This window comes from Lepisosteus oculatus, chromosome 23 (assembly GCF_040954835.1).
Source record: "Lepisosteus oculatus isolate fLepOcu1 chromosome 23, fLepOcu1.hap2, whole genome shotgun sequence".
Taxonomy (NCBI): domain Eukaryota; kingdom Metazoa; phylum Chordata; class Actinopteri; order Semionotiformes; family Lepisosteidae; genus Lepisosteus; species Lepisosteus oculatus.
The window spans coordinates 11,418,480-11,433,096 of NC_090718.1; the positions used below are offsets into that span (position 1 = coordinate 11,418,480).

The following is a 14,617-nucleotide window of genomic DNA, read 5'->3' on the forward strand; positions in this document are numbered from 1 at the left end:
TTGGAAAATAAAGATTTTTAAAATCACATTTAATATCCCATAGAATGTGTAAGACATTTACATTTAGCCTTAGCATTTCTTTCAGTTTTAGATTATTAACAGAATTTTAAAGATGAGAACGGGAGTATTCTGCATCATCTGAGATCTCGCCTGTTACCATCTGATATGTTTTGATCTCTACTGTTCACAAAGCATTTGTCCTCGATTCAGTTCCAGCTTCCTAAACTGCTTTCTCTGCATTTGAGTCCCGATTGTCAGAGACGTAGTGGCCACCGAACCGCCATGAACATTAACCAATACACGAGCTCTTCAGTTCCGTTGTTACTAGTTTTTGGACTGAAGAGGGGACCGTTTTGCGTTGCCAACACAGCCAGCTGACTGCAGGGACGGTAGCGATGTGTGCTTCTTTTCGGACTGTATCTGCGAAAGCTCGGTGTGCTCTCTGTAGAAGCCTTCCTTTGCAGTGTCAACACCAGCCGAGCCTGGGAGAAGCCCTGAACTCCAGTCAAAGTTTATTCAGCACAGACTGGCAGAAGTTTCCACAGAGTTGGGTGTTCAACTGGCTCCCACTGAGCAAAAAAAAAACGATTTCTTTGTCCTTCAGCCCTTGCTGGATGTCTTCATCACTGTTATAAAGTCAGATCTACAGTTATTTGCATTTATTACATCTTTATATAAATGAATTATTTGGACCTTTTCGGACCTGTAAAAACAGAAAAAAAAGCAAGTCAGTCTCACCCGCTAGAGAAAACAAGTTCTGCTAAGATGCCAATTGTAACATTTTCCTAAATAGGCATGAAAAGGTAAATTAAGATATTTGTAGCTCAAATTTCTGGGGCATATCTCCCAGTGATGGCCAACTTGACGTGTAGCAGGATGGGGGTGACTACGCTGGTGGTGTCTCCATTAAAGAAATACACACAGTTCTCCTTTGTTTTAATTCACTGGACTGCTTAAGACTACTCCTGCTTTCAAAGACCCATTGAAATGTCAGGTATTCATTTTATCGCCATGCAGATCTCATATCAGGCTTAGCCATACCTAGAAAAGAGCCACTTTATGTACCACTCACAGCATATAATAGGAGGAGATGTATAAGATACAGTATGTGAAAAGTATCCTGATTCTTAAAAGACTTGGACGCTCTTAGAGCACAGCTAGTGCAGCAGCCTATTCAAGGGAGAGAGCTGATCAGCATCCCAGCTCGTGTGTGAGAGTGGAGGGCTGCAGGAGTCCCACCTGGGTGGCGTGAGCCAGGCTGGCCGCGACGGGCGTCCCGCTCTGCTTCAGCGCCCCGTACCCCCGCCGATCCACAACCAGCACGTCGAGGCGGGGCCCGGCCTCTTTCATCCTCCGCGCCACCTCTTCCAGCGGCTCCTCCGCCACGCTCTGTCCGTTCACCTCCACCACCACGTCCCCCGCCCTGAGCCCCGCCCGCTGCCCGGGGCCTCCCGCCGCCACCTGCAGGGCGGGGCTGTTACTGTTCTGACGCACCAGGCGGCAGGGCCAAACTCACTAACACCTGGATGATGAGACGGCAGCCATAGTGCGCCAGAATGCTCTCCACACACCAGCTCTCAGTGGGAGGAGAACAGAGGGATGAAGCCAGTTCAGAGATGGGGTCAATTAGGAGGCCATGATTGGTAAGGGCCAATGGGAAATTTGAGAGTCAGGACCTCGGCTTTATGTTGCAGCTGATAGCACCTTTTTTACAGTATAGTGTCCCTGTCACTATACTGGGGCATTAGGACCCACACAGGCTGCAGGGTGAGCGCCCCCTGCTGGCCCCACTAACACCACTTCCAGCAGCAACCTTAGCTTTCCCAGGAGTCTCCCATCCAGGTACTGGCCAGGCTCCCACCTGCTGAGCTTCAGTGGGGCTGCCAGTTATGAGTTGCAGGGTGATATAACTGTTGGCACTTTTTTCTTAATATTTTCACTGATGGTTAGCTGGAACTGCATTTAATGAAATAGTGAAGTATGGTTTTCAATTGTAAATGCTGCAGTGATTCATTTTCTAATGAGATTCATAATCTATTCATTTGCGAACAGAGGGATGTTAACTCTACTGTATATACTGTCAGCCTGCAGGTGATGCATTAGTCTTCGATTAAACTGGGCATGTGATGAGATTTCTATCATTCTTATTGGGCACTATAAACATTTCTGTCTATGGAAGAAAAACTATCAAGCAAATTTCTGAACTAATAAACCAAACAATTACGCAATTGGTGAACAACCCACTGTGCTCTTGTACATTCACTGCCAGGCTGGCGGTTTGTTCACAAGTACAGTACCTGGCCTATGCATGTTCCTGGCTCATCCTGGACACAGCTAAGGCGGAAACCAAAGCCCTTGGGACCTCTTTCCAGTTGACAGATCCGTGGGAGTGGGAGTTCAGAGTGCGCTTCATGCGGTGGCCCAGCAGGTGGCGCCGCGAGAGCAGGAGGCGGCACTGTCTTCTCCTTCTCGGGAGTGTCGTCCTCATAGAAAAGCAAGGGCGACAGACCCAGCTAGCGGAGCACAGAAAGACCCAACAGACATCACAGGACAAGCAAGAGAACCAACACGCAAGGAAGGTGACACAGATGTTTAACCACAGCTAAGGGGGATGGAACAAGCTACCCAGGCATGCTGTTGAAGCCAATACCCCAGCTAAGGTCAAGAAACAGTTTGAAAGATCCTTGGATCCTTGAATAAATAAGCTAAATGGGCTGAATAACCTCTTTTTTGCATCCTTACTGCTGTTTCCATGTTCAACTAAAAAAAACAAAGCTGGGTTTGCATCTTTAAGCAGGCATTGGGATGAAACTGATGTGGGGTTTATGATCATCAGCAAAAGCCAGGCTGACTGATGAGTGGAAACCGTGTCGCCGGCTGACTGGCAGTGAGATCCCATGCCCCCCAGCTCACCTGGTAGTAGTAGTCGCCGCCCTGGCTGTCGATGGCGGTAAAGGCGACCCGCCGGCCGCTGGAGCGCACTCGGCTCACCACGTCCTCGTGCTCCAGCCCCTCCGCCGCCTCGCCGTTCACCGCCAGCAGCTGGTCGCCCTCCCGCATGCCGGCGCGCTCCGCCGGGCTGTCGGGCTCCACCTCCCGCAGGGCGTGAACTGCAGGGGGCAGAGGGCGGGACCAGCAGCTCGACACCCCAGACCCGTCCGGCCGGCGGCTCCGTCACTGCGCTCACCTCCTCATCCCGCTAGTGCAGCTATTTAGGCTGTTCTCACCTACAAACCCCCTGGAGAGCCCACGCCAGCTCTTACACTGTATCAGTAACTTAAGCCTTAACGGAATAGTATGACAGAAGTGTAATTAGGAAACGGATGGGGGTTCATTATCTAATTAAAAGAGCTGGGCAGAAAACCCGATGACACTGTGGTGGCGAGGACAAGGACTGAGGAACCGCCCTTCTCTCTACTGGCTTCCATTCGTTTCTCACACGTTTTTTGTGCCTGTCCTTTGTGAATTATACAAAGGAAAAAAGGGGTTAAACTGGGTAAGGGGTAAGGAATAAGGTTTGCTCACGCTAACTCCTCGCTTATCCCTTTTCTCAGTCTCTGTTACTCATGGCTCACACTTCCCTGAAGGCCTCACTGCACGTGGCCTCTACAGCAGTGAACCCCAATCCTGGTGACTCACACACCTATCCGGTTTTGTTCCAGCTGAGCCCTCAGTTCCACAACCAAACCCTCCAGTGACATATTGAAAATAGGATGCACTTGAACTGTCTGTTCCCAGCTGTGAACCATGTTGGAGCTATAACCGCAGTAATGTGGAAGTGGAATAAAATCCCAAAGTCGTGACGACAAACAAAATGCAGAAATTTCAGATGAAGTATCGTCTTAGATCACGTAAGGCTTCAGTTACTGTACCTAACAACGGTGGGATGAAGTGAAAACTGGCGCGTGGTGAACAGCACCAGGATTGGGTACCATCTGCTGTAGAAGATTGTGCAGTACACACTACAGTCCAGCAGAGGGCGCCCTCCCCCCTTCCCTCACCTATCCGCCCGGAAGGCATCTTCTCTTGGCGCAGCAGGAAGCCATACCCGGCAGGGCACTGGACCAGATGTAGCGTCCGGGGTCGGTGGGGCAGATTGTGAATCTCCGCCATGGCGGGGAAGATGGACACCCCACGCCGGGCGTAGCTTTGCTCGCTGGCACTCTCGATCACCAGCACGGTTACATGGCCCACGCACGTCCTGATCTGAGCAACAGAGCCGAAGATGAGCCACACGAAATTCATTAATTAATTAATCAATCAATCAATCGCAGGAATGTCAGTCAAAATGTCAGTCTTGACTGTTCCGAGCATTCAGGCACTTCCATGATTTAAAACAGAGCACTGTTTTCACTTTTTAACACTTACTAACTGTAGCTGCAGACATTAAACCAAAACCTATTCAATCTTTTTGCGTGGGTAATTAGTTGCCTGTTGTGTCGTCAGTAATTGTATTTCCATGTGTAACCTCCCATGTGCGCTGTCATGATGTAAATAACTCTATAATAAAATAAGTGTGAAATGAAAGATGAAAACAGAAAATTTAAGTTGTATTTGTTCTGCCTGCAAATCCTTTTAATCGTTAAATACGTTTGTTTTTTTTTAATATTTAGATTACAAGCCCCCTCCCAGAATTTATATTTATTCATCTTCCTGACAAATGTCGCGAATGGCTCTTTGGATTTTGGTATTACAGTCAGGATGGGATACAAATTCTTGCCAGAAGAAAGCAGCCAAGTTTCCACCTTAGAAACCCACCATTTAATAACTATATACTTTACAGGGACCTAAAGACTACTTACATACAACCCGATGTGCAATATCTCTGTAAATATCACGATCTATTATAATTGGGCTGTGGCTCTGTGATAGCCTTCCAAGGCAATTGGTTCATTGGGACAGAATAGCGACAGAGTGGCCGTACCATCTTGCTGAGGGCGGAGTGAGTGAGGTCTGACGCGGAGGCTCCGTTGATCCAGAGCAGTCTGTCTCCGGACCTCACTCCTGCCTTCTCGGCTGGCCCCCCCGCCATGGTGGTCACACAGAACTTGCCCTTCCTTCCTGCCAGGAAGAGGTCAACACTAGCCATTGTGTAGCCAACTGCGTCATGGTGGGGTTCAAGCCCCCCCATCATGCTGAATCTCAAACCACAGGTTGGCAACCATCATACAGGGCCTCACATTTCAGAATACTTTCAGGGGGAATTGCAAGTGCACCGGAATTAAGACACAGCAGACTAACTTGCTGTTTAGATCTCATCTTCTTCACCAATTATCGATGTGAGGGTTAACAATCCGTTCAACAGCAGCAGGTGAGCCCATCTGAACAGCTGTGATCCCACCAGAAATCCATCACAAGCTGGTCACAAGCTGGGGCGTTCCTGGTGCTCCACTACTGAAGTAAATGAACACATCTGCCCCGTTTGGGGCTCGAACAGTCGAGGGTTGAAGATTGCAGCTGGGGATTACCCCAGTCAGGACTGGTGAAGGTTGTTCTCAGCCAGGAGCAGTGAACTCAGCTTGTTGGGTCTGGATTACGATCCAACAGGGATTTGGGGGTTTCAGACAGAAGCATGGCAAGTGTTTGAGATGCCTGTATCGATTAACGACCAATAACGCTTTTTATATATGATACATTTATAAATATAATCCACACCCAAAGAAGGTTCGACAACAGAAACGTTGTGTTTCTTTTCTGTTCTATTCAGCGCGGAATAAACCTTTACTTGTTCCTGTATGAATATACTGTTCAAATGTTGAGGCAAAAAAAATAACGATGGCCTATTTTTACTGATGTCACTATTTACAGATTTAGTCATGGTTGAACCAAGGACAAAAACCTCAAAATAATATAAAAAGTAAGATAAATCACAATAACTTTTGAAAACTCATTTTTTTAACCTACTAATAAGTTTAAACAATGTAATCTTTGGAAAACAGAGGTTTTGTACTATTTTTTTGGTTTTTAAATTTTGCTATTTTATTCAAGAAGATTTATTGCCTCGTCGTCGGCAGAGCAGGCTGTATATCTGTACCGTCGACAGCGGAGACGGTGAATCCCAGGCCAGCGCCGTGCTCCCTGGTGACGTGGCAGAGCCGCGGTCGCGTAGTTGCCTCTCCGCGGTGTTCCCGTGCCAACGCGAGCAGGTCCCGCCCCTCCGCCAGCGCCTGCTCGTACTCCCCGCCCCCCAGCACCAAGAGCGACACCTGCTGGCCGCTGGCCTGGATCTTCCTCACCACCTGACGGACGAAGCAGAGGCCGCAGCGCCCGGCGGGCATGAAGGAAGGACGACTCATGGGTACATTCATGGGGACATTCACTCATTCAGCGGATGGGTTTTATCCAAGGCGATCTCTAATCCCAGCCGGGCCAGATGCAGTGGGTGCATCCGTTAATGGATAAGATGCTGCACAGCGCTAAGCAGTTATACTGCTGCTTGACCAACAGGGAGCAGTAACGTAAGGGTCAGTAAGTGGGGGTTAATCACAGGCTTCTGGAGTTAGATATATCCTACAGAGATGGGATTCCAGTTTCTTATGGAAGACTGTGAGCGAGTCTGGGGTTCTGACGGTGGCAGATAGGTCGTATCACCACCAGGGGGCAGCAGAGACAACAGTCGGGCCCCCAGCGCCCTCAGTGCCCAAGCACCACAGAAGCACGGGAGGAAGGCACTAAGGTTTTGCACTGACGAGGGCCGCGACCGGAAGCTAGTGTAGAGAGAGCAATTTGTAAAAACGGTAAAAACCGGGGGAGACGTTACTGGATCCGAACGCTTGTTCGGCCGAGCTCCAGAGGCCGTGCTCACCTTCCAGTGCTCCTCTGTGTCCACGAAGTCCTGGTTGACCTCCAGGAGCCGGTCGCCGTCCCTCAGGCCGCTGCGCTCCGCCACGCTCCAGGGCTCCACCTCCCTGACCACGTGGCCCCGGAGGCCCAGCTCCAGCCGCAGGTAAAACCCGAAGCTCTCGCCCTTCTCGCGCCTCATCTGGCAGAGCCGCGGCGTGGGGCCGCTCTCCCTCTCTGAGGAGAGGAGGAGGACAGGTGGACGGCGGTAACAGCAGGAAAACCAAGCGGCTCTCTCCGGGAGAGAGAGGAACATCTCCGGAGATCAAAGGCCTCGATCTTGCCCGAGATGCATCTTGTGGATTATGCTATTACTGTATTTCAATGACCACATGGCAGAAGACTTGGGAGAAGTGTTGAATTCATTCAGAGCACAGGTGGACTGAAAACTGTAAAGTGCCCGCATCTGCCAAAGATCAGATTGAGCCACCTGACATACAGTCATGTCAAATAACCACTGAACACTGCATAACCACCACTCAGTGATCACCACACATTCAGTGACCACCACACACTCAGTGACCACCACACACTCAGTGACCACCACACATTCAGTGATCACCACACACTCAGAGATCACCAATCACTGATCACCAATCACTGATCACCAAACACTCAGCGATCACCAGACACTCAGTGATCACCAAACAATCACTGATCACCAAACACTCAGCGATCACCAGACACTCAGCAATCACCAGACACTCAGTGATCACCCCTCAGTTATGGCCAAACACTCAGTCATCACCAGACAGAAGTTTGTGATCTGCAGAGCAGTAATTCATACACCCAGAGGGAACTACCAAGACATTAAAAGTGACAAAAAAGAAACACTGGACATTAACAAATTAACAAACACATCTGTGTTTGTCGAGTGCCAGAGTCATATTTCACAGTGAGTATAAATGTTCTGCAGATTGCAGCTTAAAACTAAAAACTTTGTGACTTTTTCTGCTCAAACTAAATTTGTTGAGTGTGAAGCAAATGTGACAAACGTGTCAGTATCTGCTTTGTGACACCTCTGGGAGCTACCTGGGTCATCAGTGATCACCAGGGCTGGGTTATCAATCCCCTCCTTAGGATTAAAGGTAAATTTTCTGGAGGAAAGAAAGAAGAGAAGAAAGCAGATAAAAGCTTGCGTTATACATTATGTTTTAAGTTTCAGCCTTAATATTTCATTGCACGGTTGTACTTATCCATCCATCCATTTTCTTACCACTTAATCCAATTCAGGGAGCTGGAACCTATCCCAGCAAGCAACAGGGCACTAGGCAGGGTACACCCTGGACTGGATGCCAGTCCATTGCAGGGCACACAGACAAGCACACACACTCACACTGGGGCCAGTTTTCCCAGAAGCCAATTAATAATAATAATAATAATAATAATAATAATAATAATTGCTTACACTTCTATAGCACTTTTCTGGACTCAAAGCGCTTTACAGGTAATAAGGATCCCCTCCACCACCACCAATGTGCAGCCCCACCTGGATGATGCGACGGCAGCCAAAGTGCGCCAGAACGCTCACCACACACCAGCTATCAGTGGGGAGGAGAGCAGAGTAATGAAGCCAATTCATAGATGGGGATTATTAGGAGGCCATGATTGGTAAGGGCCAATGGACGCCAGGGTTACACCCCTACTCTTTTGGAGAAATCCATGCAAACACAGGGAGAACATACAAACTCCTCACAGACAGCACCCCAGGTCCAGATTTGCACCCAGGGCTGCAAGGCAGCAATGCTAAGCACTGTGCCACGGTGCCACCATTTTAATTATCACCCAAGACAAAACAGGTGCATCATCAGGACATATGTCAATACTTGTCACAAGAAAAAACATGCAGTGTTGAATGTACTAATTTAACGGCGGGTGGACACGCAAAGATTAAATCTCCAAAACATTACCATGGCTGCAAAGAGTTTTCACAAGGTTTCTTCAAAGATTTGGGTTTACCTCTGGAAAACAGCTGTTGTCGCCAAAAAAGACACTATTTTCTTTTCGACCCTGAGACAACACTAGCGCTCGAACTGGACAGCGTGAAGTGCGATATTGACGGACAGCTCTGGTCAGCTTAATAAATCTCCTCATCGTCTCGCGCTGTGCTGTGTAAGATCTCCAGACATGAGGGCAGTCACCGATGACGTCCATCGCCCAGCAAATTGAGGTGACCGTGCATCCAAAAACCACGTTTAAGTGTATCGAATGTACAGGAGCTTATCCACTGCTGTACTCTCATCCTGTTCACACAACAAAACAATATTTCTTGGGCCAGCGGGAGTGGTTGCCTTAGTATTTGAAGAACTCAATCAGCTCTGGTGTAAACCTGCAGTCCACAGAGCACTGCAATACAGCAGTGGCTCCAGAAGAGATAATGAAACCTTATCTCATTCAACAATCTCTTACCCAGCCCAGTGCAGTAAAAAGTGTGGAACTCTCTTCAATAAAGCTGTTGAACATAAAGATCAGTGGCCCTGAAATCTTATCAGTGCATAAAAAATGTAGACATAGCTGATAGCCTCCACTCTCTGCCATCGGCATGTTTTGAGTTACAGTGCCTCGGTGCTCGGGCAGATCTTAATTCCCTATCCAGGAGCTGCAGCGCTCTCTAACAGAGTTAAAACCTGCTGGATGATCACTAGCAAACTGAAGACAAGCTGCTGATCAGGACTCAATGTACCTTAGCTAGTCGCTGAACTCAAAGTCCTGAGGAAAGGAAGACGAGGTTCGGTGAAAGTTTAGCTGAAAAAGGTGATAACAGTAATGACTTACTGTGTTAACTCCATCGCACCCTCCAGCCCTGGAAAGGGAAAAGGTCAGACAGTGAAATGGCAGGGCTACTGTAGACATGAACTGGGAGGTCTACATGACCAACCAGCTACCCAGCACCAGTTCCCCACCCTGTGCAATAGCCAGAACGAAGGAGGGTCACCACCTTGTGTGCTCTTAATCTTTAATCAAGATGAAAGCTCTCACTGACTGAGCTTTAATGGGACTGTACCTCTGCATTGCCGTTTATAAATGTTTTATCATCGGATTAAAAAAACCGCAATGTCTGCAATAACCATGTTGAATGATATGGCAAGTGATTTTTTGAGTGCAGTTCAGTTCCCGGGACATGTAGACACATACAGTACCGTAGGTATAATGAGAGAGTCTGCTGTCTGTGTGCCCCTGTGTGATCATTAACCCCCCACCTTCCACAGACTGCAAGGACATTACATCTTCTCTTCCCTCTCCCTGGCTGGTGATTAAATCAGTCAAAGTCTACCTTAAAGCTGTCCAGAATCTCAAATTACATGTCAATATGCACAGTACAATGTGAAAAATCCCCCAATTCCTCCAGCTACAGACTCTTCAAATGTAGGGCATGAGTGGCTCAGTGAATTGTAATTAACAGTATGGTAAAAACACATGGCTGATACTGTGTAAAGCTGGTTCCCCATTATACAGAAATTGATTAATTACATGTGAAAGTTATGAATAAATTAACAAAGCTTGTATCATTTCTGGAAAAACTTCCCTTTCCTAAAACACAGGAAAAGCAAAGGAACAACGAAGGAGAAGAGAATGCAGTCTTTCTCCAACACAGTACTCTCCAGAGTGCACCTTCTCACACAATATACTGTAATAATAACATCATAAAATAATAAAATACCCTGCCTGGGCTCTGCAAAGTGATAACTCTCACCTGGCCTTGCATGGTGTAGCTCTGATCTCGACAAACAGCATGACCCAGAGAGCCCAGCAGAGTCCAGCTGTTCCTCTAGACTCGAGTCGTTTTGTCTTCCTGAGCTTTTGGGGTCAGATTTTGACTAGGCAGCGCTGGGCTAGGTCCCTGCAGACCGTATGTACACACTCCATCAGTCTCATATTACCCCTGCTGACTGACTGTATGAGGCATAATTACCAGCGTCTTTCCCCCTCGCAAATGACAGTGGCTGAGTGTCTCAAATTCGGGTGACTTTCAAGGAGTCATATATTGGTCCCTCTTAACATAAAAACAAGAGTCATCACAATCAGCGAGCCTGCTGAGAGCTTAACAGGCTCTAAAATTATCTTCACACAAATGGATCTCACTGTGTTTCAGACTATACTCTTGCAAAGGGAGAATTTACCAGACCTCAGAAAGTGTCATATACTGCTGACTGGCTCTCATTAAACTTCAAGTTCTGACATCTTGCTAAACTTCAAGTTAAGGAAGTCCAGTGGTCCAGTCCATAACAGCTGCATAGTGCTACATTAGCTGAAACTGTTTTTAATTCAATCTAATTGTAATACAAGAGCAATGTGTTGCAAAATCAGTACTAATATTAAAAAGAGCATTCACTTAAATACAGTGCCTGTTGCTCTCTTAATCTTTGTATTCTTCATGAGTTGAGTACTTTTTACACCTTGACTGGACCCCTGGCAGAATAAGACCTGTCCACCTGTCCAGAAAAGACCTAGCCACTTTCACAATTCTGAAATTTCACCTCATTTTTGTTTTCAGTAGAAAATATGCAGTATGACTGCACACAGTGGATTATATCCTATCAGCTCAAGAGATAACGTTGAACATGGTTAGTTTTGCAAAACCAACAGGGATAGCCTCAGAAAAATAGGAGCAGTTGTCCGTTTTCTTTCCCACTTCAATTAAAAACTTAAATTCTTACTTGATTTGTGAAGTATACTAACATATTACCTGGATGTGTTGGTAACTTCTTTACGTTAATGCGTATATTGGACTGGAAGGTATAGTAGATGCAATAATATTTCTGCAATATTTTTGGCCTTTTTCCTTCTCTGGAAAAACAGTCTTTAACACACAAATCTTGAACTAATAATCCTTCGAATATTTACAAGAATCCTTCAAACATTTACTGTACATGCTAAGGACTGGAAATCGTAATGATTCCCAGTAACATGAGTTGAGCCGTCCCATAAAATAAACCACTTCTGTCGAGGTTTCTAATCACATGATCTTTGATTATTGACCTTTGATCTTGTTACAGTACAAAAGGTCAGCAAGAAGAGAGGCGATTTCAATATTACAATTGAGAAATAATGAGAATATGAAGTGTAGCGAGTGCATTAAATAATAGTATTTCCTTACATGCAAAGTCAAAATAAATTATCAGCATCATACGTTTCTTACTTTAACTCCAAATGGTTGTGGTGACTATTTGCATTATGCATTATCAACAATGCTTTTTTTAGTTTTAATCAAATTATAATGCCTTTGAAATATTGAGGTGCTGGGCATGAAATCTTGCATGGAGCACATCATGTGCTGCAACACTTACAGGCCTGCTTTCCATTAATTCCTCAGTCACAGGGGATATAATGTTTGCAGTAATTAAAAACCAAGACATGTGCCAGTATGTTAGCTTGCCCTCAATACAACGTTATTGCACTACAGGGAAACGAGTGTAGGGCTCACCATTACCAGATTATGCCACCGCTGACACCACGGGGCCACTTAACTGCACTGACTCATCTGAAAGTTCAGAAATCCAATTTTAGGAAGCACTGCAGAGGCAGCAGATGAAATTAAAAAATAATTAGACAAGCTGCAAGACGGGGAAAACTTGTTACTAATAAAAACAACTTGGGTGTTAAAGTTAAGGGACATCACCTTATAATCGTATAAATCACTAGTCAGTATCATTTAAAATATTCCTGGCTTGGTTTACAACTTTCTTAAAAAACATATTGCTGCTCTGATGTCCAGAGAAAAACAACCAGATATTTTCTGTGACTGAAAGGAATGTCCTACAGAACTACAGTACGCTGACAGGATGAGGAAAATGGAAACGTTTTAGACTTGAACAGAAAAAATGACTGGGGAACTGTGTTTAAAATACTCAAGGGCATTAAGAGTGTAACACAGACCAAGGGGGAAGCACATGGAGGTATATTTAAAATGAACAGAACACAAGAACATGTCATTACACAAAGAGTTGTGGGAGTGTGGAACATGCTACTCAACCTCACTGTTGACATTTATACCCAGAACTCAAGAAATGTCCGGATGAGCAATTCACTATGAACTACCCAGCAGGCTAGGTGGGAGAAATGGTCTTCTCTATTTCCTTATATAACTGTATACAGCAAACCACAGCCAGAAATGGGGTGCCAGAAGAAGCTGATCTAGGCACTGTAGGCCAATGGCTCTCAGCTCAGGATAAGACCTATACTGTATCAGCCCATGTTTAGCTAAACACTTCTGATCCAGACATGTAAAGGAAAAGAGTGCCCAGGGAATTTATAAAGAGAGCCGCTGTATGTAGCATTAGGGCAGAGAACTAGCAGCACTGAAAACAGACATCAATGAGTGCAGCACACTGAACCGCCATTATACTGCAGCTTGGGCTGGGGCTATCTAATTATCAACAACACGTCCAAGAAATGTACTGGAAACCACTGGAAAAGAAAACAGAAAAGGTCTGCAGTTGGATTAAAAGACAACATTTAAGTACAAAAACAAAGATAAACCCCAAAAGTCAAAATGAAATATTTAAACAAACAACTGTGGCGTATCTATGGGTTCTGGGCAACCTGAAGTGCATAAACTGCCGAGGCACTCAGGGGCAAAGGTTATTTTAAAGGACTGCACTATTCACCATGGAGCTTGAGACCACAGCTATGGAACAAATATGCAGTTTTGATTACTTTGGCACTCCACTCGTCTGAGAATCCCACTGTCACAACAGCAGCCGAAGAGAACAGAACCACAAGGATGCCACTCCCCCACTGTCATTAACCAATGATATCGCTCCCCTACTCTCGTTAACCAATGATGTCGTTCAGCCGCCTTTGTTAACCACTGAGGTCACTCTCCGACTTTTGTTAATCGATGAAAGAGCATAATAAAAGCTTAAAGGCAGGAGCAAAGGGCCGGGAAAGAATGCAAGTTGTGAGACGGACAGTTGCGATGACCGAATGACCCGTACAATGGGCAGAGGGATAGGACAGTCCAGATGCCCTGCATACAACACGCTGCACCTGACTGAAGCCTGTTCCCATGTACTTCCCAAACAGACAATGCAGGGAGGAAGGTAACAGACGTAAAAAAAGACTCGGACACGAACAAGAGGGAAAAAAAAGCTAACTGCATCAATTGCTTTCTTCAAACAACAGCAAGAGGAGTGCGATGGCGATGAAGTGATATTGCAGTGGAGCTCACCTGTTTTCTGTTTCATGGGCTGCTGCTGCACTGGAGAGTGGACCTTCGGCAGGAAGACAGCAGAGGTTCAAGGTGCAGAGGCCTGGGGCACTAAAGGAGAAATGGAAAAAGTGGTTTATCTGTAACCTGGGCTCCTCCTCTCCTCCCCGCCAGCTTAATGTTTAATCGGGAGGCTGAGGCAATGCAAGCGCACCACCGAAGGAGCTAGTGGCTTTCCCCCTAACCAGCCCACACCACGGCACAAGGACACAGCATCCTCCAGCAACATGCCCAGCACTGCAGCCGGGTCCCTCTGTGGGTCTGACGCAAAGAATAGCAAACGCCGTCTTAAAGAATCTTCCGCCCTAAGAGAAGATCAGATCACCTTATTGGCCATAGACAATTTCTTGCATTAGGAATTTGTCTTTTCGCAGACCCCAGCTTGCTCTCCATGAGACACACGGACAGGAAGAGAAGCCTGGGGTCAGAGCGCAGGGTCGGCCTTTTATACGGCGCCCCTGGAGCAGCTGGGATGAAGAGCCTTGCTCAGGGGCCTAATGAAGTAGGATTCCTCTGCTGGCCGTGGGATATGAACCGGCAACCTTCCAGCCACAGGCACAGATCCTT

General features: G+C 46.5%; 1 protein-coding gene across 5 annotated transcripts; it reads right to left on the minus strand.

Moving 5' to 3' along the window:
* Window positions 1-12: 12 nt before the first annotated feature.
* Window positions 13-14,098, minus strand: nherf4b (NHERF family PDZ scaffold protein 4b). 5 transcript variants are annotated; one of them, XM_015337481.2, is made up of 11 exons: window positions 14,012-14,098; window positions 9,616-9,643; window positions 7,873-7,937; window positions 6,806-7,017; window positions 6,035-6,239; window positions 4,925-5,061; window positions 4,002-4,206; window positions 2,914-3,110; window positions 2,298-2,483; window positions 1,240-1,461; window positions 13-703 (listed from the first exon to the last, which is right to left on the minus strand). In XM_015337481.2, exons 1-11 carry the CDS (start codon window positions 14,025-14,027, stop codon window positions 671-673), a joined length of 1,506 nt encoding a protein of 501 aa, XP_015192967.2. In that variant the 5' UTR covers window positions 14,028-14,098; the 3' UTR covers window positions 13-670. The 5 variants fall into 5 exon arrangements, with proteins under 5 accessions (XP_015192967.2, XP_006642318.3, XP_015192969.2 ...); XM_006642255.3 differs by having other exon boundaries at window positions 2,298-2,513; XM_015337483.2 differs by lacking the exons at window positions 9,616-9,643; window positions 14,012-14,098 and adding an exon at window positions 9,524-9,609 and having other exon boundaries at window positions 2,298-2,513.
* Window positions 14,099-14,617: the final 519 nt, after the last annotated feature.